At 42.2% G+C, this 25,182-nt stretch overlaps 1 protein-coding gene across 6 annotated transcripts in view; it reads right to left on the reverse strand.

The window, feature by feature from the left end:
- Positions 1-23,132, reverse strand: part of LOC110506172 (aryl hydrocarbon receptor nuclear translocator 2) — a 126,809-nt gene extending 103,677 nt beyond the window's left edge. Inside the window, exons 1-7 of one of the 6 annotated variants that reach the window (XM_036963453.1) lie at positions 22,817-23,132; positions 19,787-19,901; positions 10,267-10,314; positions 8,253-8,303; positions 3,392-3,593; positions 3,070-3,102; positions 2,284-2,497 (exon numbers count right to left, since the gene is read on the reverse strand). In XM_036963453.1, coding sequence (XP_036819348.1) covers positions 2,284-2,497; positions 3,070-3,102; positions 3,392-3,593; positions 8,253-8,303; positions 10,267-10,314; positions 19,787-19,901; positions 22,817-22,847 — 694 coding nt within the window. In that variant the 5' untranslated portion in view covers positions 22,848-23,132. Of the gene's footprint in view, positions 1-2,283; positions 2,498-3,069; positions 3,103-3,391; positions 3,606-8,252; positions 8,304-10,266; positions 10,315-19,786; positions 19,902-22,816 lie in introns of all 6 variants that reach the window. The other 5 variants (XM_036963452.1, XM_036963456.1, XM_036963455.1 and 2 more) reach the window with 5 other exon arrangements.
- Between the last annotated feature and the right edge of the window lie 2,050 nt (positions 23,133-25,182).

Raw genomic sequence — 25,182 nt, forward strand, 5'->3', positions numbered from 1 at the left:
CAATGTATATAGCAGTATTCCTGAACAGTACTGCGCACCAACATAGCTTTCACTAGGGAATATCAATGTGTATAGCAGTATTACTGAACAGTACTGCGAACCAACATAGCTTTCACTAGAGAATATCAATATGTATAGCAGTATTCCTGAACAGTACTGCGAACCAACATAGCTTTCACTAGAGAATATCAATGTGTATAGCAGTATTCCTGAACAGTACTGCGAACCAACATAGCTTTCACTAGAGAATATCAATGTATATAGCAGTATTCCTGAACAGTACTGCGCACCAACATAGCTTTCACTAGGGAATATCAATATGTATAGCAGTATTCCTGAACAGTACTGCGAACCAACATAGCTTTCACTAGGGAATATCAATGTGTATAGCAGTATTACTGAACAGTACTGCGAACCAACATAGCTTTCACTAGGGAATATCAATATGTATAGCAGTATTACTGAACAGTACTGCGAACCAACATAGCTTTCACTAGGGAATATCAATGTGTATAGCAGTATTACTGAACAGTACTGCGAACCAACATAGCTTTCACTAGGGAATATCAATATGTATAGCAGTATTACTGAACAGTACTGCGAACCAACATAGCTTTCACTAGGGAATATCAATGTGTATAGCAGTATTACTGAACAGTACTGCGAACCAACATAGCTTTCACTAGGGAATATCAATATGTATAGCAGTATTCCTGAACAGTACTGCGAACCAACATAGCTTTCACTAGGTAATATCAATGTGTATAGCAGTATTACTGAACAGTACTGCGAACCAACATAGCTTTCACTAGGGAATATCAATATGTATAGCAGTATTACTGAACAGTACTGCGAACCAACATAGCTTTCACTAGGGAATATCAATGTGTATAGCAGTATTCCTGAACAGTACTGCGAACCAACATAGCTTTCACTAGGGAATATCAATGTGTATAGCAGTATTACTGAACAGTACTGCGAACCAACATAGCTTTCACTAGGGAATATCAATATGTATAGCAGTATTACTGAACAGTACTGCGAACCAACATAGCTTTCACTAGGGAATATCAATGTGTATAGCAGTATTACTGAACAGTACTGCGAACCAACATAGCTTTCACTAGGGAATATCAATATGTATAGCAGCATTACTGAACAGTACTGCGAACCAACATAGCTTTCACTAGGGAATATCAATGTGTATAGCAGTATTCCTGAACAGTACTGCGAACCAACATAGCTTTCACTAGGGAATATCAATGTGTATAGCAGTATTACTGAACAGTACTGCGAACCAACATAGCTTTCACTAGGGAATATCAATGTGTATAACAGTATTCCTGAACAGTACTGCGAACCAACATAGCTTTCACTAGGGAATATCAATGTGTATAGCAGTATTCCTGAACAGTATTGCGAACCAACATAGCTTTCACTAGGGAATATCAATGTGTATAGCAGTATTACTGAACAGTACTTGCGAACCAACATAGCTTTCACTAGGGAATGTAGCAGTATTCCTGAACAGTACTGCGAACCAACATAGCTTTCACTAGAGAATATCAATGTGTATAGCAGTATTCCTGAACAGTACTGTGAACCAACATAGCTTTCACTAGGGAATATCAATGTGTATAGCAGTATTCCTGAACAGTACTGCGAACCAACATAGCTTTCACTAGGGAATATCAATGTGTATAGCAGTATTCCTGAACAGTACTGCAAACCAACATAGCTTTCACTAGGGAATATCAATGTGTATAGCAGTATTCCTGAACAGTACTGCGAACCAACATATCTTTCATTAGGGAATATCAATGTATATAGCAGTATTCCTGAACAGTACTGCGAACCAACATAGCTTTCACTAGAGAATATCAATGTGTATAGCAGTATTCCTGAACAGTACTGCGAACCAACATAGCTTTCATTAGGGAATATCAATGTATATAGCAGTATTCCTGAACAGTACTGCGAACCAACATAGCTTTCACTAGGGAATATCAATGTATATAGCAGTATTCCTGAACAGTACTGTGATCCAACATATCTTTCATTAGGGAATATCAATGTATATAGCAGTATTCCTGAACAGTACTGCGAACCAACATAGCTTTCACTAGGGAATATCAATGTATATAGCAGTATTCCTGAACAGTACTGTGATCCAACATATCTTTCATTAGGGAATATCAATGTGTATAGCAGTATTCCTGAACAGTACTGCGAACCAACATAGCTTTCACTAGGGAATATCAATGTATATAGCAGTATTCCTACCTGTCATGGAATTCTCTGAGGTGCTGAGCTGTTCCCGCAACTTGTCCACGTCGTCAGGATGCACCTGTTCATACAGCGTGCTGCCAAACCACTCCGACTGCGGGTGGTTGAGCACCGGCGTCACCGAGTCAGACACGTAGATCACGCGGCCCGTCTCCGCGGCGACCACAAACAGGAAGCCGTCGGCCGCCTCCAGGATGAGGTGCTTCAACTCCTATTAGACGAGAGGAGAAGAGAGAAACAGAACACACACACGTGTGTGACGGCAGAGCAGACACACGTCACAGTAAAGATGAGGGATATGCAGTATTGATTGACATACCATTGGTGAAAATCCGGGACAAACAGACACACACGCCAAGGGCAGAGGCAGGGGACATGACAGACAGCCTGCAAAAGCTTTATTTATTTCAAATTGATAAGATCAATATGCTGACAGGAAATTGTGTCAGCGGATATCATTTGTAGAGCTGCACAGATGTGCAGACCCAACGTACAGAACCCAAATGCAGAGTCAAAGAGAATAGAACAAAACCAGTTCATAGACTCACCTTTTCAGTTTGGCTTTGTACTAGTTTATTTAGGTACTTTTTTTTCTCATCTCTAATTCCTATGTGTTTGTATTCATTTTGATCATATTATGCTGCTTTTATTGCCTTGTATGTTACTTTGTATTTTTATTGTTTACTTTTTAATGACTATTATTACTATTTTATTATGTACAGCACCTTGAGTTGCGGTCTCTGTATGAAATGTGCTATACAAATAAAGTTGTTTTATTATTACCTGTTTGCTGAGGAGGAGGGTTTGTAGACCCTGCTAAATTACTCACACAGACACACACACACACACGCAAAACGCACACACACACAGATACGCGCACATCAGCCCCCATGACCAACCCACCCACAAAACACACACACATTGGTCGTGTTCCAGGCCGACTACATTGCAGTCATTGCATGGCCTCAACCAAATGGTCGTGTGCCATTTCATCGACAGCGCAGTTGGGTTATCAGATTGCGATATCATACGATGCAGTTAGCTGGTAGTTGTCTGCAATGTAGTCAGCCTGGAACGCGGCCATCGTCACCCCCACCTATAATACCTGTTCGGTCAGGAAGGAGGGCTTGTACGCCCCGTCAGTGGACGTGTTCCCGGTCCCTCTCATGGACTTCATGTGGGACACGGCCATGCGGAGGATAGTCAGTTTGTCTGGCTTGCGGGCCAGAGCGCTGCAGGTGGGCACCATGTCCGACAGCTCCGTGATGTACTGGGTCATCTTGTTACGGCGACGCCGCTCTATCTCGCTGTGGTTCTCTCTGGAACAGAGAGGAGGATTTAGACACATAGGGGGGGGGGGGGGGGTCGTCACTGGTGGTCAGGAGGGGGGGTTATCACACGACCCGGGGGTGGTGGTCAGGGGGGGGGGGGGGGGGGGGTCGTCACTGGTTGGCCACGGTGGACAGGATATAAATGTAAACATAATTTCTTATCTTAAAATTCACAAATCAGTGAAAAGTATGGAACAGACAGAAGGGGTCTTTGAGGCTGTACTGTGGGCCGATTTGGTGTGTGTTTGTGCATTTGTTTTAGCATTGATGTGTATGCACCATAACCCTAAACCCAATTCTGATTTCATGATAATGCAGTTTTTTTTCTAACATGAGCATCCAGTGACAACCATCTGCATTTACCAGTGTTTCCCCTAGCGGTGCTTAGGCAGGACGGGCTGCCTACAAAATCATTCGCCTCCATTGGTTTGAATTGGAACTTTCGGTGTTAAAAGCTTAGTATGTTAGTTTTGATACAGTAAGGTAAACTCTAGTGAACCGACTTCAAACTTGGTTGTTCAACACCTACCTATGGCTGGATACACACTTTTACTTAAACTGAATTCATTGCCAGCCATTCTTGGAGATAGGAGTACGTGCACATAATCTAAGAACCATAATACTCTGTACTAGAGAAGACTAAAGGGAAGTTAGGAGAAGAGAAGTTATTCAGTTGCTTTTCAGCGTTTGAGTTTGTCTTCTGAGGACATAAAGAACATACAGGGATTAAAGAACACAGCAGACCAGAACACAATCTCTGAGCTACGGATGGACAGGTCCTCAAATTCTATGTTCATTTATTTGATCATGAACGTCATGTGTGAATAACATACATTGCCTTCAGAAAGTATTCACACCCCTTGACTTTTACAACATTACGTTGTTACAAAGTGGGATTCAAATGAATTTAATTGTAATGTTTTTCAAAGATCTAGACAAAATACTTGGTAAGGTCAAAAATGTGTCAAATAAAACACTAATATACTTAGATAAGTATTCAACCCAATGAATCAATACATGTTACACTCACCCCTTGCAGCGATTACAGCTGTGAGTCTTTCTGGATAAACCTCTCAGAGCTTTCTACACCTGGATTGTGAAACATTTGCCCAAGTTCTTCAAGCTCTGTCAAATTGGTTATTGATCATTGCTAGACAACCATTTTGAGGTCTTGTCATAGATTTTCAAGCAGATTTAAGTGAAAACTAACTCAGCCACTCAGGAACATTCACTGTCTTCTTGGTAAGCAACTCCATTGTAGATGTGGACTTGTGTTTTAGGTTATTGTCCTTCTGAAAGTTGAATTCCTCTCCTAGTGTCTGTTGGAAAGGAGACTTAACTAGGTTTTCCTCTAGGATTTTGGCTCCATTCAGTTTATTTTTTTATCCTGAAAAATTCCATAGTCCTTAAAAATTACAAGCATACCCATAACATGATGCAGCCACCACTATGCTTGAAAATATGTTGTGGTACTCAGTAATGTGTTGTATTGGATTTGCCCCAAACGTGACACTTTGTATGCAGGACACAAAGTGAATTGCTTTGCTGAAAACAGGATGCATGTTTTTGAATATTTGCATTCTGTACAGGCTTCCTTCTTTTCACTCTGTCAGTTAGGTTAGTATTGTGGAGTAACTGCAATGTTGTTGATCCATCCTCAGTTTTAAACTAACTGTTTTAAAGTCACCATTGGCTTCATGGTGAAATCCCTGAGCGGTTTCCTTCCTCTCTGGCAACTGAGTTAGGAAGGACGCCTGTGTCTTTGTAGTGACTGGGTGTATTGATATACCATCTAAAGTGTAATGAATAACTCCACCACGCCCAAAGGAATTTTCAATATCTACTTTATTTTTTAACCATATACCAATAGATGACCTTCTTTGCTAGGCATTGGAAAACCTCTGTGGTCTTGTGGTTGAATCTGTATTTTAAATTCATGTCTCGACTGAGGGACCTTACAGAAAATTGTATGTGTGGGGTACAGAGGTAGTCATTCCAAAATCATGTTAACCTCACTAGGGTAGGGGGCACTATTTTCACCTCCGGATGAAAAGCGTGCCCAAAATAAACTGCCTGCTACTCAGGCCCAGAAGCTAGGATATGCATATAATTAGTAGATTTGGATAGAACACTCCAAAGTTTCTAGAACTGTTAAAATAATGCCTGTGAGTATAACAGAACTGAAATGGCAGGTGAAAACTTGAGGAAAATCTATCCAGGAAGTGCCATTATTTTAAATGGCTGTTTTTCCAATGAAAGCCTATCCACCTTTTAAAGGGATAGGACCCAGATTCCGTTCCCTATGGCTTCCACTAGTACTCTAGTACGATCTTTAGACATTGTTTCAGGCTTTTATTCTGAAAAATTAGAGAGAATGACAACTTTGAGTTCGTGGATAGTGGGATGTCCCCAGAGCGGTTTCCTGCGCGCGACCGAGAGCGCACCTTTCTTGTTCTTCTTTTATATTGACGACGCTATTTTCCGGTTGAAATATTATTGATTATTTAGGCTAAAAACAACCTGAGGATTAATTATAAACATTGTTTGACATGTTTCTATGAATTTTACAGATACTATTTGGAATTTTCAACTGCCTCTTGTGACCGGATTTGAGCCGTTGGATTACAGAACAAAACGCGCCCAAAAAATTGAGGTTTTTGGATATAAAGAGGGATTTTATCGAACAAAACAAACATTTATTGTGTAACTGGGAGTCTTGTGAGTGCAACCATACAAAGATCATCAAAGGTAAGTGATTCATTTTATTGCTATTTCTAACTTTTGTGACTAATCTACTTGTCTGGTTACTGTATGTAATGTTTTGTGTGCTGAGTGCTGTCCTTAGATAATCGCATGGTTTGCTTTCACCGTAAAGCCTTTTTGAAATATGACACGGCGGCTGGATTAACAACAAGTTAAGCTTTATTTTGATGTATTACAATTGTGATTTCATGAAAGTTAAATATATAGTAATTATAGTCATTTAAACTTGTCGCTCTGCAATTTCACTGGATGTTGGCCAGGTGGGACGCTACTGTCCCACACCCCCTAGAGAAGTTAAACACTATTATTGCAGACAGAGTGAGTCCATACAACTTGTGACAAATGTTTCCTCCTGAATTTACTTAGGCTTGCATAACAAAGGGCTTGAATACTTCTTGACTCAAGACATTTCAGATTTTCATTTGTAATTCATTTGTAAACACTTCGACATTATGAGGTATTGTGTGTAGGACAGTGACAAAAACATCTACATTGAATCAATTTAAATTCAGGCTGTAACACAACAAAATATGGAAAAAGTCCAGGGGTGTGAATACTTTCTGAAGGCACTGTATTTCTAATGTCCCAAATAGGTGAGGTTTCCATACAAGCCCTTTTTGAGTCAGCACTAACTGAATAGGGTGGGGTTTCCATACAAGCCCTTTTTGAGTCAGCACTAACTGAATAGGGAGCCATTTGGGACACACCGTCATTTCCATAGCAGGTCTGGTGGCATAAATACATTATGAAGATGAATGATGAATAAAACATTAGATTAATAAATTGACAATTTTGAAAAGTAGGTTTGTATTCAGAGTTACTAATATAAACTAGGGGAGCTTTGATTGATTTTTGAATTTACTTGAAGTCCCTGGGCATTTAGGCTTTCCATCTGAAATCCCTGGGAATTTAGGCTTTCCATCTGAAATCACTGGGCATTTAGGCTTTCCATCTGAAATCCCTGGGAATTTAGGCTTTCCATCTGAAATCCCTGGGCATTTAGGCTTTCCATCTGAAATCCCTGGGAATTGAGGCTTTCCATCTGAAATCCCTGGGCATTTAGGCTTTCCATCTGAAATCCCTGGGAATTGAGGCTTTCCATCTGAAATCCCTGGGAATTGAGGCTTTCCATCTGAAATCCCTGGGAATTTAGGCTTTCCATCTGAAATCCCTGGGCATTTAGGCTTTCCATCTGAAATCCCTGGGCATTTAGACTTTCCATCTGAAATCCCTGGGCATTTAGGCTTTCCATTTGAAATCCCTGGGCATTTAGGCTTTCCATCTGAAATCCCTGGGCATTTAGGCTTTCCATCTGAAATCCCTGGGCATTTAGGCTTTCCATCTGAAATCCCTGAGAATTTAGGCTTTCCATCTGAAATCCCTGGGCATTTAGGCTTTCCATCTGAAATCCCTGGGAATTTAGGCTTTCCATCTGAAATCCCTGGGCATTTAGGCTTTCCATCTGAAATCCCTGGGAATTTAGGCTTTCCATCTGAAATCCCTGGGCATTTAGGCTTTCCATCTGAAATCCCTGGGAATTTAGGCTTTCCATCTGAAATCCCTGGGCATTTAGGCTTTCCATCTGAAATCCCTGGGAATTTAGGCTTTTCATTTAAAGTCCCTGGGCATTCAGGCTTTCCTTTTGACCGTATTCTATCCAAGTCTCCACATCTCTGTGGGTCAAGTTCACTCAGCGCGTGGCTGCACTGTTTGAAATTAAGTTTACACCTGATATTTCCATGTTTTATTCACTGGTGAAAAGAGCAGGTGTAACCTGACACCGCTGTAAACATTAGGTAAGTGTTTTAGTCAAGCCCTGGGAGGTGGGGTGAGTCAGTGAAATCCTATGGAGCTCTAGCAGGCCAGGCCTACCTGGCATATCTCTCCTTATCATCACCAGGTATCTGATCATCATCATCATACCTAGAGAGAGGAGCAGAGAAGAAACACAGCATGTAACACCTGGGACACCACTCGCTGAGACGCAAACACCTGAACACAGTAGCATGACCACGGTAGCCTGAACACGGTAGCCTGACCACACCCTAACACAGTAGCATGACCACGGTAGCCTGAACACAGTAGCCTGACCACACCCTAACACAGTAGCATGACCACGGTAGCCTGAACACGGTAGCCTGACCACACCCTAACACAGTAGCATGACCACAGTAGCCTGAACACAGTAGCCTGACCACACCCTAACACAGTAGCCTGAACACAGTAGCCTGAGAACAATAGACTGAGAACAGTATTCTAAACACAGTAGCCTGAACACGGTAGCCTGAACACAGTAGCCTAACACAGTAGAATGATAACCATAGTCTAAACACGGTAGACTGACCACACTAGCACAGTAGCCTGAACACAGTATCCTGAGAACAGTAGCCTGACACAGTAGACTGATAACCATTGTCTAAACACAGTAGCCTGACCACAGTAGCCTGAGAACAGTGGCCTGACACACTAGACTGATAACCGTAGCCTGAACACGGTAGCCTGACCACACCCTAACACAGTACCCTGATCACAGTACCCTGATCACAGTAGCCTTAGCACAGTAGCCTTAGCACAGTAGCCTTAGCACAGTAGCCTTAGCACAGTAGCCTTAGCACAGTAGCCTGCTAACCGTAGTCTAAACACGGTAGCCTGACCACACTAACATGGTAGCCTGAACACGGTAGCCTGACACACCCTAACAGAGTAGTAGCCTGATAACCATAGCCTGAACACGGTAGCCAGAACACACCCTGAACACGGTAGCCTGAACACACCCTAACACAGTAACCTGAACACGGTAGCCTGACACACCCTAACAGAGTAGTAGCCTGATAACCATAGCCTGAACACGGTAGCCAGAACACACCCTGAACACGGTAGCCTGAACACACCCTAACACAGTAACCTGAACACGGTAGCCTGAATATGGGATAACACATGTACAATGAGAATGATACACATGCTATTTATGGGCTTTAAAAAGTGTTAGATATTTTGATGAGAGCAACATGCACAGGACAAGGAATGGGTGTAACAGCAGAAAATGGGCATGCGTTGTATTAAGTGGCTGTAAAAGTATTAACTATTCCCTATGTAGTGCACAACTTTTGACCAGAGCCCTATGGGATCGGTACTCTCTGGCCTCTAAGAAGGCCTCACTAGAGTGGACTAGACAGGGAGAGAACTTGAAAAATAGGACTTCCCGTGGCCTGGTGAGGTATGGAGTAACAAGAGACTTTCAGAAGGTGTGTGAGAACACTTTTTATAATAAACTGTGGCATGCTGGATGTCTGCAACAAAGCCCACTATTTATCAATGTGGTATTTTTGGTCAAAAGGCTCTGGTTGTTTGGTAGGCTCTTCTCATCAATTTTAAAATGAGAGAGTTAGTAATGTGGTAGAGGTAGTAGTGTGTTTCTCATTATATACAACATGCTGTTGTAGTTTATCTTCTCCCCAGCAGAGGGCATTGTCTCCACTCCACTAACAGAGACCACTGCTGCCAGAGAACTCTGGATAAATCTGAGAGAACACAGAATAGAGGAAAAACCACACGTTGGAGAAAAACAACACGTGAGAGAATGCCTGTGGGTGGAACGACAGCTGAAGCTGCTTTTGAGGAACAAAAAAACGTTTAACAGATCAAAAATGTTAAAACGCTTGAAAATATGAAACAATGGGTTTGGTAAATGTGATTGAATGTCCATAGCAATAAGATGACAACAAGGAATGATTGTACAAAATATGGAATTCTGTATAATAAACAATCATAGCAACAACTTCAAGTCTAGAACTTGACTGTTTCTCATAGAAAGAGTAATTTGTTATAACAATGAGTGATACTTATTACATGGAAATATCAGTGGGCCATCGTTCACTGTTCTCACCTTGAAAATTTACTTGGTCCTTCCCCATCCTCGTCATCAAAGTCCATCCTGCAATCAAAGACCAAAACAGTTACTAATCTAGTCTAGGGTGTGTGTGTGTGTGTGCAAACTGTCCATATGTGTGTGTTGCCATTGTTTTATGGCTGTATGCTTATATTTTCAGTTCCTCCTGAACATTGAGAATGCTTATTTCCCCCCCTGTTCCTCCTGAACAATGAGAATGCTTATTACCTCCTCTGTTCCTACTGAACAATGAGAATGCTTATTTCCTCCCCTGTTCCTCCTGAACATTGAGAATGCTTATTTCCCCCCCTGTTCCTCCTGAACAATGAGAATGCTTATTACCTCCTCTGTTCCTACTGAACAATGAGAATGCTTATTTCCTCCCTGATCCTCCTGAACAATGAGAATGCTTATTTCCTCCCTTGTTCCTCCTGAACAATGAGAATGCTTATTTCCCCCCCTGTTCCTCCTGAACAATGAGAATGCTTATTTCCTCCCCTGTTCCTCCTGAACAATGAGAATGCTTATTTCCTCCCTGTTCCTCCTGAACAATGAGAATGCTCATTTCCTCCCTGTTCCTCCTGAACAATGAGAATGCTTATTTCCTCCCCTGTTCCTCCTGAACAATGAGAATGCTTATTTCCTCCCTGTTCCTCCCGAACAATGAGAATGCTCATTTCCTCTCATGTTCCTAATGAATGATTAGAATGCTTATTTCCTCCCTGTTCCTCCTGAACAATGAGAATGCTTATTTCCTCCCTGTTCCTCCTGAACAATGAGAATGCTTATTTCCTCCCCTGTTCCTCCTGAACAATGAGAATGCTTATTTCCGCCCCTGTTCCTCCTGAACAATGAGAATGCTTATTACCTCCCTGTTCCTCCTGAACAATGAGAATGCTCATTTCCTCCCATGTTCCTAATGAACAATGAGAATGCTTATTTCCTCCCTGTTCCTCCTGAACAATGAGAATGCTTATTTCCTCCCCTGTTCCTCCTGAACAATGAGAATGCTTATTTCCTCCCTGTTCCTCCTGAACAATGAGAATGCTTATTTCCCCCCCTGTTCCTCCTGAACAATGAGAATGCTTATTACCTCCCCTGTTCCTCCTGAACAATGAGAATGCTTATTTCCTCCCCTGTTCCTCCTGAACAATGAGAATGCTTATTTCCTCCCTTGTTCCTCCTGAACAATGAGAATGCTTATTTCCTCCCTGTTCCTCCTGAACAATGAGAATGCTTATTACCTCCCCTGTTCCTCCTGAACAATGAGAATGCTTATTTCCTCCCTTGTTCCTCCTGAACAATGAGAATGCTTATTTCCTTCCTGTTCCTCCTGAACAATGAGAATGCTCATTTCCTCCCATGTTCCTAATGAATGATTAGAATGCTTATTTCCTCCCCTGTTCCTCCTGAACAATGAGAATGCTTATTTCCTCCCTGTTCCTCCTGAACAATGAGAATGCTCATTTCCTCCCATGTTCCTAATGAATGATTAGAATGCTTATTTCCTCCCTGTTCCCCCTGAACAATGAGAATGCTTATTTCCTCCCCTGTTCCTCCTGAACAATGAGAATGCTTATTTCCTCCCTGTTCCTCCCGAACAATGAGAATGCTCATTTCCTCTCATGTTCCTAATGAATGATTAGAATGCTTATTTCCTCCCTGAACAATGAGAATGCTTATTTCCTCCCCTGTTCCTCCTGAACAATGAGAATGCTTATTTCCTCCCCTGTTCGTCCTGAACAATGAGAATGCTTATTTCCTCCCTGTTCCCCCTGAACAATGAGAATGCTTATTTCCTCCCCTGTTCCTCCTGAACAATGAAAATGCTTATTTCCCCCCCTGTTCCTCCTGAACAATGAGAATGCTTATTTCCTCCCCTGTTCCTCCTGAACAATGAGAATGCTTATTTCCTCCCTGTTCCTCCTGAACAATGAGAATGCTTATTTCCTCCCCTGTTCCTCCTGAACAATGAGAATGCTTATTTCCGCCCCTGTTCCTCCCGAACAATGAGAATGCTTATTACCTCCCCTGTTCCTCCTGAACAATGAGAATGCTTATTTCCTCCCCTGTTCCTCCTGAACAATGAGAATGCTTATTTCCTCTCTGTTCCTCCTGAACAATGAGAATGCTTATTTCCTCCCTGTTCCCCCTGAACAATGAGAATGCTTATTTCCTCCCTGTTCCCCCTGAACAATGAGAATGCTTATTTCCTCCCCTGTTCCTCCTGAACAATGAGAATGCTTATTTCCTCCCTGTTCCCCCTGAACAATGAGAATGCTTATTTCCTCCCCTGTTCCTCCTGAACATTGAGAATGCTTATTTCCTCCCCTGTTCCTCCTGAACAATGAGAATGCTTATTTCCTCCCTGTTCCTCCCGAACAATGAGAATGCTCATTTCCTCATGTTCCTAATGAATGATTAGAATGCTTATTTCCTCCCCTGTTCCTCCTGAACAATGAGAATGCTTATTTCCTCCCCTGTTCCTCCTGAACAATGAGAATGCTTATTTCCTCCCTGTTCCTCCCGAACAATGAGAATGCTCATTTCCTCTCATGTTCCTAATGAATGATTAGAATGCTTATTTCCTCCCCTGTTCCTACTGAACAATGAGAATGCTTATTTCCTCACCTGTTCGTCCTGAACAATGAGAATGCTCATTTCCTCCCATGTTCCTAATGAATGATGAGAATGCTTATTTCCTCCCTGTTCCTCCTGAACAATGAGAATGCTTATTTCCTCACCTGTTCCTCCTGAACAATGAGAATGCTTATTTCCTCCCCTGTTCCTCCTGAACAATGAGAACGCTTATTTCCTCCCCTGTTCCTCCTGAACAATGAGAATGCTTATTTCCTCCCCTGTTCCTCCTGAACAATGAGAATGCTTATTTCCTCCCCTGTTCCTCCTGAACAATGAGAATGCTTATTTCCTCCCCTGTTCCTCCTGAACAATGAGAATGCTTATTTCCTCCCTGTTCCCCCTGAACAATGAGAATGCTTATTTCCTCCTCAGTTCCCCCTGAACAATGAGAATGCTTATTTCCTCCCTGTTCCTCCTGAACAATGAGAATGCTTATTTCCTCCCTGTTCCTCCTGAACAATGAGAATGCTTATTTCCTCCCTGTTCCTCCTGAACAATGAGAATGCTTATTTCCTCCCTGTTCCTCTTGAACAATGAGAATGCTTATTTCCTCCCTGTTCCTCTTGAACAATGAGAATGCTTATTTCCTCCCTGTTCCTCCTGAACAATGAGAATGCTTATTTCCTCCCTGTTCCTCTTGAACAATGAGAATGCTTATTTCCTCCCCTGTTCAAGGACCTGGTGCAACAACAACAGAAATTGTGAAATGCATAGTCACTGCCAAACAGATAAATGAATCAATTTCCTCTGCGTCCCTCGACACTAAGACCGAGTCTCAAATGGCATACTTTGCCCCTACAGTGCACCACTTTTGGACTAGGGCCAATGGGCCCTGCAGTCGACATGTTATGATGAAAACACTACAACTCAACTTCACTGAGACATTTGATTAAAGAGTATCAGAAAGAGCATTAAAAACCTTAAGTTACGGCCACATTTCTGGAGGAGTCTTTTCTTATGCAGCATTTGAGTACATTTCAAGGTTGCTTATCACACAACATGTGTGTCAAGAAACAACGGATCATGAGAAGAAATCATACCTTTAAAGCCTTACTGTTTTAGTCAAGTGAGTCAACACAGTGAACGGACAAACACCTCAGAATGACAAACTGTTCCAGAGGTGTTACGTCTATTTTTACACGTTGCCTTTGTAATGTAAAGCAATTTGTGTTGTTTGCCTTTCACATGACCAGCACTATAGTAATAAAACCTATTGTTATTATTCAAAAAGTACCATCAAGTAGGTATTGCTAAGAGCATAGAGGAAGTGTGGGTAGTGCAAACCGCTGATCCCGCCTCTGTAGTTGAAAGGTTGCCATGCCACTAGTGATGACTCGTCCAGAGTGGCGTTTTTCAATCTCATCTCACACCGGTGTGTCTAACAGACTACTGAATTGACCTGTGATGTCTTGATTAGAAGTCGACCGATTAATCAGAATGGCCGATTAATTAGGGACGATTTCAAGTTTTCATAACAATCGCATTTGCGAAAAAAGCACAATCGTTGCACGACTGTACCTAACCATAAACACCAATGCCTTTCTTAAAATCAATACACAGAAGTATATATTTTTAAACCTGCATATTTAGCTAAAAGAAATCCAGGTTAGCAGGCAATATTAACCAGGTGAAATTGTGTCATTTCTCTTGCGTTCATTGCACGCAGAGTCAGGGTATACCAGCCAGAGGCTGACATAACATTGAAGGTTGTGCAGTGTAACAAGAATATTTAGACTTAGGGATGCCAAATGTTAGATAAAATACTGAACGGTTCCGTATTTCACTGAAAGAATAAAAGTTTTGTTTTCGAAATGATAGTTTCCGGATTCGACCACATTAATGACCAAAGGCTCGTATTTCTGTGTGTTATTATGTTATAATTAAGTCTATGATTTGATAGAGCAGTCTGACTGAGCGATGGTAGGCAGCAGCAGGCTCGTAAGCATTCATTCAAACAGCACTTTAGTGCATTTTGCCAGCAGCTCTTCGCAAGCACAGTGCTGTTTATGACTTCAAGCCTATCAGCCTAATGGCTGGTGTAACCGATGTGAAATGACTAGCTAGTTAGCTGGGTGTGCGCTAATACTGTTTCAAACGTCACTCGCTCTGAGACTTGGAGTAGTTATTCCCCTTGCTCTGCAAGGGCCGTGGCTTTTGTGGAGCGATGGGTAACACTGCTTCGACTTTCGCTGTTGTCGATGTGTTCCTGGTTCGAGCCCAGGTAGGAGCGGGGAGAGGGACGGAAGCTATACTGTTACACTGGCAATACTATAGTGCCTATAAGAACATCCAATAGTCAAAGGTATATGAAATACAAATGGTATAGAGAGAAATAGTCCTATAAATACTATATTAACTACAACCTAAAACTTCTTACCTTGGAATATTGAAGTCTCATGTTAAAAGGAACCACCAGCTTTCATATGTTCTCATGTTCTGAGCAAGGAACTTAAACATTATCTTTCTTACATGGCACATATTGCACTTTTACTTTCTTCTCCAACACTTTGTTTTTGCATTATTTAAACCAAATTGAACATGTTTCATTATTTATTTGAGGCTAAATTTATTTTTATTGATGTATTATATTAAGTTAAAATAAGTGTTCATTCAGTATTGTTGTAATTGTCATTATTACAAAATACATTTAAAAAATATGGCCGATTAATCGGTATCGGCTTTTTTTGGTCTTGATACAGCGATCTGTTGATAACAGATAAGCTTTGTTGTGTGTGTGTGTGTGTGTGTGTGTGTGTGTGTGTGTGTCAAAGCAATGTACACCAGTACATTTCACTTAATCTGATGACTGATTAGCTAGAGCATATATGATTGAGATTGTGAATGATTCTTAGGCTTGACTGAATTCAGCCTCCGGTCGAGTTCGCACCTGATGACGGACCAAGATAGAGTTAAACAGAGGGCCAGTTACTGTTATAACTGAGGTATAAAGGAACACAGTCACTAAGTAGTGTCATGAGTTGAGTGCTGAGTAACTACAGCCTTCACTTTAATGCTATAGTCTGTGATAATAATCTTCTCTGCCACTCATTCTTCTGATAATAGTAGAAGTGACTGATGAGTATTTGTCTGTCTCTGTATTCCTAAGTATCACTCTGTCTGCTTGTCTGTCTCTCTGTATTCCTAAGTATCACTCTGTCTGCTTGTCTGTCTCTCTGTATTCCTAAGTATCACTCTGTCTGCTTGTCTGTCTCTCTGAATTCCTAAGTATCACTGTCTGCTTGTCTGTCTCTGTATTCCTAAGTATCACTGTCTGCTTGTCTGTCTCTGTATTCCTAAGTATCAATCTGTCTGCTTGTCTGTCTGTCTCTGTATTCCTAAGTATCACTGTCTGCTTGTCTGTCTCTCTGTATTCCTAAGTATCACTCTGTCTGCTTGTCTGTCTGTCTCTGTATTCCTAAGTATCACTCGGTCTGCTTGTCTGTCTGTCTCTGTATTCCTAAGTATCACTCTGTCTGCTTGTCTGTCTCTCTGTATTCCTAAGTATCACTCTGTCTGCTTGTCTGTCTCTCTGTATTTCTAAGTATCACTCTGTCTGCTTGTCTGTCTGTCTGTCTGTCTGTCACATGCAGTCCCTTAGTAGTGTGGCTTTCCCCATTGAATGGTTCTTTCTCAACTCTTTCCTCAATTCCCCGCGTCCTCTCTCCTTGCCTCCTTCTCAAAACGCATTGGAGGAGAGAAGGTCTCAGGGGAGGGACCTCAGATCTCCTCCAGTTATAGGGAGGTGAGTAACCAAGGAAACCAGGAAATAGAAAACAACTACACAGACTAACATGTCACAGCGTAGTATGCATGGTTATGTCTGATAGGAGAGCTGTAATGCAGCATGCATGCTTATGTCTGATTGGAGAGGTAATGTTGCACGCATGGTTATGTCTGATAGGAGAGGTAACGCAATATGCATGCCTGATAGTTGAGGTAACGCAGTATGCACTGTTATGCCTGATACCAGAGGTAACGCAGTATGCACAGTTATGCCTGATACGAGAGGTAATGCACTATGCATGGTTATGTCTGCTAGTAGAGCTAATGTACTATGCACGGTTATATCTGATAGTAGAGGTAATGCAGTATGCACGGTTATGTCTGATAGTAGGGGTAATGCAGTATGCGCGGTTATGTCTGATAGTAGAGGTAATGCAGTGTGCACGGTTATGTCTGATAGTAGAGGCAATGCAGTATGCACGGTTATGCCTGATACGAGAGGTAATGCAGTATGCACGGTTATGCCTGATACGAGAGGTAATGAAGTATGCAGTTATGCCTGATACGAGAGGTAATGAAATATGCACGGTTATGTCTGATAGTAGAGGTAATGCAGTATGCATGGTTGTGTGATAGTAGAGGTAATGCAGTATGCTTAGCTGTGTGATAGTAGAGGTAATGCACTATGCATGGTTATGCGTGATATTAAAGGTAATGCACTATGCATGGTTATGTCTGATAGTAGAGGTAATGCAGTATGCATGGTTATGTCTGATACGAGAGGTAATGCAGTATGCATGTTTATGCGTGATAGTAGAGGTAATGCAGTATGCATGGTTGTGTCTGCTAGTAGAGCTAATGTACTATGCACGGTTATATCTGACAGTAGAGGTAATGCAGTATGCACGGTTATGTCTGATAGTAGAGGTAATGCAGTATGCACGGTTATGCCTGATACGAGAGGTAATGTAGTATGCACGGTTATGCCTGATACGAGAGGTAATGAAGTATGCAGTTATGCCTGGTACAAGAGGTAATGAAGTATGCACAGTTATGCATGATACAAGAGGTAATGAAGTATGCAGTTATGCCTGGTACGAGAGGTAATGCAGTATGTATGGTTATGTCTGATAGTAGAGGTAATGCAGTATGCACGGTTATGCGTGATAGTAGAGCTAATACAGTATACATACAGCATGCTTCCACCGAGCACAAGCATCAAGCCTATCTCAGTGAAAATTGAGGATCATTACTCTGTGTCAGTATGTGTTGCTGACCGTCTTAGTCAGGCTCCTACTGGAAATGACATGTCTCCAGTTTTTCTATCCACAGACATTCATGTAAGGAGTAAATAAAAGATGCCCTAGACGGGTCCCTGTTGTCTTCCGTGTCATGTCGAGTTGCCATATTGCCTGGATGGCTTTGGCTTTTATTTCTTCATGTTGGTGTAGGCTATATGTATAATGGATAGTGCATTCGGAAAGTATTCAAACCCCTTGACTTTTACACATTTTGTTACGGCCTTACTCTAAAATAGAAAACAGAAATACCTTATATATATACATAAGCATTCAGACAGACCCTTTGCTAGGAGTCATAAAATTGAGCTCAGGCACATGTTTTCCATTGATCATCTTTGAGATGTTTCTACAACTTGATTGGTAAATTCAATTGATTGGACATGATTTGGAAAGGCCACACCTGTCTATATAAGTTCCCACAGTTGACAGTGCATGTCAGAGAAGAAACCAAGCCATGAGGTCGAAGGAATTGTCCGTAGAGCTTCGAGACAGGATTGTGTGGAGGCACCGATCTGGGGAAGGTTACAAAATAATTCTGCAGCATTGAAGGTCCCCAAGAACACAGTGCCCCCCCCCCCCATCTTTCTTAAATGGAAGACGTTTAGAACCACCAACTCTTCCTAGAGCTGGCCGCCCGGCTAAATTGAGCAACCGGGGGAGAAGGGCCTTGGTCAGGGAGGTGACCAAGAACCCTCTGTGGAGATGGCAGAACCTTCCAGAAGGACAACCATCTCTGCATCTTCTACCAATCAGGCCTTTATGGTAGAATGGCCAGACAGTAGCCACTCCTCAGTAAAAGGCACCTGATAGCCTGCTTGGAGTTTGCCGAAAGGCACCTAAAGACTCAAATCATGAGAAACAAGACTGAACTCTTTGGCCTTAAGTGTCACGTCTAGAGGAAACCTGGCACCATCCCTACAGTGAAGCATGGTGGTGGCAGCATCATGCTGTAGGGATGTTTTTCAGCGGCAGGGACTGGGATATTAGTCAGCATCGAGGGAAAGATGAACGGAACAAAGTACTGAGAGATCCTTTATGAAAACCTGTTACAGAGCGCTCAAGACCTCAGACTGGGGCGAAGTTTCACCTTCCAACAGGACAACGACCCTAAGAACACAGCCAAGACAACGCAGGAGTGGCTTCGGGACAAGTCTCTGAATGTCCTTGAGTGGCCCAGCCAGAGCCCGGACTTGAACCTGATCTAACATCTCTGGAAAGACCAGAAAATAGCTGTGCAGCAACGCTCCCCATCCAACCTGTTTTTGCTTTGTCATTATGGGGTATTGTGTGTAGATTGATGAGGGGGGAAAACACAATTTAATCAATTTTAGAATAAGGCTGTAATGTAACAACATGTGGAAAAGGTAAAGGGGTCTGAATACTTTCCGAATGCTCTGTATGTTGTTGTATAGGCAGAATACCAGGGCATGGGGTAAATATGTCCCGATTTCACCCCGGGGGTTAACGTACCGTGGAATAGTCTCGAAATCTTCTGTTCCCTCTGTCTTCGACCTGAGAGTGTTTTTTTAATCATACATGCAGCTATATGAGATTACTGTTTGCTTTTTTCGGTGGCACTATGTCAAACTATCATACATTGTATATCTCTGGCGTGTTACTCTGTCCTGCTAATAAAGCTCGTTTGAAATTCAACATTGGAATATTGGCCTGTGTGCTTGCTCTGTGTTTTTGTTATCCATGCCTGACGTTCTGCTCATTGGAATAATGAAGCAATTCTATTGATATTTGGTCCTGGGATAAACCTGGAATACTCTTGATATACTGGTGTAATACTCCTGGAACACCAGTGGAATAGCCTTGTGGGTAAAATGCAGATATAAAATAGTACTCACCCTCCGGATCTCCTCTTGCCCCCGCGGCCCGGCATGGCTCCGCCCATCCTCACTTGGCCCGCCCCCACCACCGCCCCCGGCATAGTAACGGGCCCCGGCAACTCACTGCCCATCTCTGGAACAGAGGACAGAGAAAGGTACCACATGAGAACATGGCATTAGACATTGTGTGACATTGTGACTGTATTACAGCTGCATTAATATTACTCTGAAAGCGTGGACATGGCCATGTGGTACCTGAACCTCCACAAGAACATGCCATGGTGGCTTTTCTGTTGTTTTCAATGTAGCCTAAATCCAGCCTGTTTTAGGACACAGAAAGACTGAATATGGCGCTCCGTGTCGTGCTGGGTGGTGAGCTGAAGCACATTGCGTGCCAAATCACAATTTCTCTCTCTGTGCCTTTCCTTCTCCCAGGCCTACCAACTCACCCCCTCTCTCTCTCTGGTCTACTCATTCACTCCATCAGCCAGATGTTAGGGATATGCTAAACAAACCCCCTTCTCTGCCCCAGTGCTTCCAGCAGTTTTGTTAATATTTTATACAAGCCAGCGTTTCCCCTCTCCTCTCCCTCCCTTTCCTATCCTTCCCTCTCTGTCTCCTCCACTTGCTTCTACTTTTCTCTGTCTTGGAAAACCCCCAGCTGCAATGCAGACCCCAGCAAAGAACCAACCAACTAATTAATTCATTCATGAAGTAGCCTAGAGGTATGTAAACAACACTTCAACTCATACATGCATAATAACTAGTGCTCAGGAGGTGGCAGCCAGACATAGCATGGCATACTGTGGTTCTAGGTGAGAACCCAGTGTCTGGCTACAGGAGGCTAGGGCTGGAGAGGACAGCCTGGACACACAGCGTCTGCCTACAGGAGGCTAGGGCTGGAGAGGACAGCCAGGACACACAGCATCTGGCTACAGGAGGCTAGGGCTGGAGAGGACTGCCAGGACACAGTGTCTGGCTACAGGAGGCTAGGGCTGGAGAGGACAGCCAGGACACACAGCATCTGGCTACAGGAGGCTAGGGCTGGAGAGGACAGCCAGGACACACAGCATCTGGCTACAGGAGGCTAGGGCTGGAGAGGACTGCCAGGACACAGTGTCTAACTACAGGAGGCTAGGGCTGGAGAGGACTGCCAGGACACAGCATCTGGCTACAGGAGGCTAGGGCTGGAGAGGACAGCCAGGACACAGTGTCTGGCTACAGGAGGCTAGGGCTGGAGAGGACAGCCAGGGTTTCTCCTATCATTACTTAGGAGCAGCGCCACCATGTCTAGTAGTAGCATTCCCTGTGTAGCTTCTTCAATCCACCCAAAGACATCATAATATCACTGGCTCTCACAACAAAACACAACAAACATGGATTATAGCCTATCGCATAATCTGACAAATAGGTTTGTTACTGGGATAAGAGGAGATTAATGCATTGTGTAATCTGGCTTTAATGAAAAATAATGCTCTTTGGTAAATACATTTTTTTTTAAATGCAATGCTTTTAGATTCGTGGGAAGTAGTTAAGGAGTGTACTCTTCAGGAGAAATTAAATATTATTGGAACGCACCCAGGTAATAATCAGTTGATTGTTCATTCTGTTCCATGCTTCTCTTCACATGGCAACTCTATATGCAGCCACGGTGCTGTTAACACCCCAGTTATTTCTTCATTAGACTTAAATGTGCATATCCAATGAGAGAGAGAGAGAGGCCTGCTGTTGTGGTTATTATTGGAAATGACAGTAAAATCGAAGCTGTATTTCTTAAATGTTTTGGCAGTAGAACAGTTAGTTTCAATAATCAGTTAACGTTACTGTATACAAAAGACATCAGGCCTAGGCTAAACAGAGCAAATAGAACTGGAGTGAATGCACATTAGGAAACGTAAGATTTAGGCCTATTTTTAGAGTAGTATTTTTCAACACACAAGGCTCAGGCTACATTCCATAGCCTACACATATTTGATGACAAGCAGCAATTCAGCAACGTGTATATAAACCATTGTTTGCCTTCCTCTAAATGTTTTGCTTCTATATCACTACCAAACTTGTATCATTGCCCAGAATTGATTATATTAATAAGAGCCCAGGCGATATAATTGCACCTCCGCTAAGGATGCATTGTAGCCTTGTACTTCCGTAATACAGTAACAATCTAACAACAAAAGTGTATGCTGTGTGTACGTTTATTTGCTCAGTAACAATGTAACAACGTAATGACTACATAACAGCAGCATTGTAATTAACGCCTTTGTGACTGTCATTACATGACAACTAGAGCTTCAAGGTTCAAACATATAAGGCATATAAAGGTAGCTTTACTGGTCATGCAAATAAGACTAGCTAGGCCACTAGGTTACTATTTAGGCCGTTCACTAACAACTTTAACTTCTTCCTCAAATAACACTGAGTAAAGAAATCCAGGCTACAGTGTTGTTAGCGCCTAGCAAGCTGCAGATTTCATCTAGCTAATGACTGTCGAATCAACCGGCGATAGAGAGGGACCAACAAATCGCTGTCACTGACACCAGTGCCAAACGTCGAAATGACTCGACTCAAATTGCCCGAGTTAACGTCGATAGGCCAAGGGCTCGGTATGCAAAATAACCTTTGTATCGTGAGGGGGACTGGCTATTCGGTGAAATCAGAGCACGTAGCAGCAGCTAACTAGCTGCCTGTTGGATTGAGCCAAAACGCAACCAGCATCTCATTTTGCGTGCAGATAATACATGCAAGACATTAAAAAGCTTCTGCCCCTATAATAGGTTGTTTGTGTGTAAATAATGGACGTATGCTCACGCTATAATGAAGAAAATGCGTTTCTAGGTGTACAGAAAGTGTTTTGAGGCTGAGATAGCTCCGTGGGGGAAGGGGATGCTGTGGAGAGCTTGAGCTCTGTGAGCCTGACGTCGGCGTCTTCAGCTAAGCGCCGCTTTCCATTCCGGTAAATGTCAAAAATAGATGTTACATTTTAAAGATATAAATCACCATTAAACCCCCACTGTGTTTGTTTTTTCCTTAAGATAAATCGCGACTTACCCGATGGATTGACCGCGGCGGGAGTTGCCATGTTGCCTCGATAGAAAAACAAGATGCAGCTATGAAAATGACGCACAATACGGCTCGAGAGCCCGGGGAGAGACAATCCGCTCAGTGGTTTTGCACGCGAGCTCTCGGTTCAGCCACCTATAGCCTCACATGCATTCGGTCGAAATACAAATAAGTCACGAATATCAACAATAAAGGCCCTGTTATTTCGGGTTCGCTTGGCCCGATGAAGTCAACGGTATTTTATAAATTCGTTCTTTCAGACTGAAAAATGCAAGATGTCTGAAAGGTGTCTAAACACCGCGAGACTTCACTTGAATTAATTATGTTTTGCCTGTATCTTTGCTTTGAGTCAAATTAATCTTTGAAAGATGGAAAGTCAGTTAATGTCAGTGAGATAGAGTAGCCTAACATCCTTTGCCAGTAATCACTTGTTGAATCGTGGTCCTATCTTTCATATAGAATAGAACAGCCCAATCAAGTAGGCTAAAATGTAATCCCAAATAGGCCAAATGTTTGCTTTGTAAGCATTTATGGCGCTTCAACAGCACTCACTTTGTAAAATACTTAGTGTTTTTCACCATTGTATCATTGTCAAACTATGAGATGGAAACGAGACCTAGCTACATGTGTTTGATGTGAAGATCAATCCACTTGAGATCCATAGAGGACATGACTTCCAATGTCACAGATCATTTTAAATGGATGAATCCACAGGGCATTGTTTCAGAATCTGCACAAACCAGCAAGATTCTGGGAGTTCGAGATGTAAAATCTAGGCCGTTCTCAAGGTTCCACCCATCCTGATTTAACTCACAATAGTTGCTTTTTTTTCAATGTATGTTTTCATTTTTTCAATAGGGTTATATTTGCAATTTGATGTGCAAAATGCAACACAAGTGAAGACAGCGGAAAGATAATTTACTCCACAAGAGATAAAAGGAAGGTAAACTTGGGTGTAGGTTTCAGATTTCTCTGTAGGCCTAATCTAGGACTGAGTTACACATAGTTACTGTGTTACACCAATCATTTCAGACTACATGTAATCACAGATGGTATCTGTGACCATTATGTTGATTGTAGGCCTATTCCCATTTCAAACTTAACCCCCGGCCTGGTGTCCAGGGGGGGGGCAACCGGGGGGGGCAACTGTTCTCCTGCCCTTTTTTTAGGCACAAACTACTTCAATATACATATACTTCTATACATGTTTTAAACTAGCACACTGATACTTTCCTGGTTTAAATGAACCTATTGCAAGTGTCTGCATCTCTGTGCCTGTATCATTAGATAATACACCCCCCATTAGGCAAAGGCACGCCTAACTGCTCTGTTTTTCTCAGAAGAGATTAATATTCTAACTCGTCTCTCTCTAGATTACATTTCAAGTTTTCCTCTCCATTACGTGCACTGAGTGTACAAAACATTAGGAACACCTGCTCTTTCCGTGGCATAGACTGGTCAGGTGAAAACTATGATCCGTTATTGATGTCACTTGTTAAATCCACTTCAATCAGTGTAGATGAAGGGGAGGAGACAGGTTAAAGAAGGATTTTTAAGTCTTGAGACAATTGAGAAAGGATTCTGCATGTGCCATTCAAAAGGTGAATTGGCAAGACAAAATAATTAAGTGCCTTTGAATGGGGTATGGTAGTAGGTACCAGGCGCACCATTGTGAGTGTGTCAAGAACTGCAACACTGATGGGTTTTTCATGCTCAACAGTTTCCCGTGTCTATCAGGAATGGTCCACCACCTGAAGGCCATCCAGCCAACTTGAACCAACAGTGGGAAGCATAGAAGTCAACATGGGCCTGCATCCCTGTGGAACATTTTCAACACCTTGTAGAGTCCATGCACCAACGAACCGAGGCTGTTCTGAGGGCAAACGGGGGTGAAACTCAATATTAGGAAGATGTTCCTCATTTTTTGTACACTCATTGTAGTACCATTGCAAAGTTTAAAATTGAATATTTTTTCCACATTCATTACAATATATTTGTGTGGTCAGTCATATTTACAGTATGACATTGTGTGTTAATAAGACACTGAACAGTCATGTTTACACTATGACATTGTGTGTTAATAAGACACTGAACAGTCATGTTTACACTATGACATTGTGTGTTAATAAGACACTGAACAGTCATGTTTACAGTATGACATTGTGTGTTAATAAGACACTGAACAGTCATGTTTACAGTATGACATTGTGTGTTAATAAGACACTGAACAGTCATGTTTACAGTATGACATTGTGTGTTAATAAGACACTGAACAGTCATGTTTACAGTATGACATTGTGTGTTAATAAGACATTGAACAGTCATGTTTACAGTATGACATTGTGTGTTAATAA

The sequence above is a fragment of the Oncorhynchus mykiss genome, chromosome 26 (assembly GCF_013265735.2).
Source record: "Oncorhynchus mykiss isolate Arlee chromosome 26, USDA_OmykA_1.1, whole genome shotgun sequence".
NCBI lineage: Eukaryota > Metazoa > Chordata > Actinopteri > Salmoniformes > Salmonidae > Oncorhynchus > Oncorhynchus mykiss.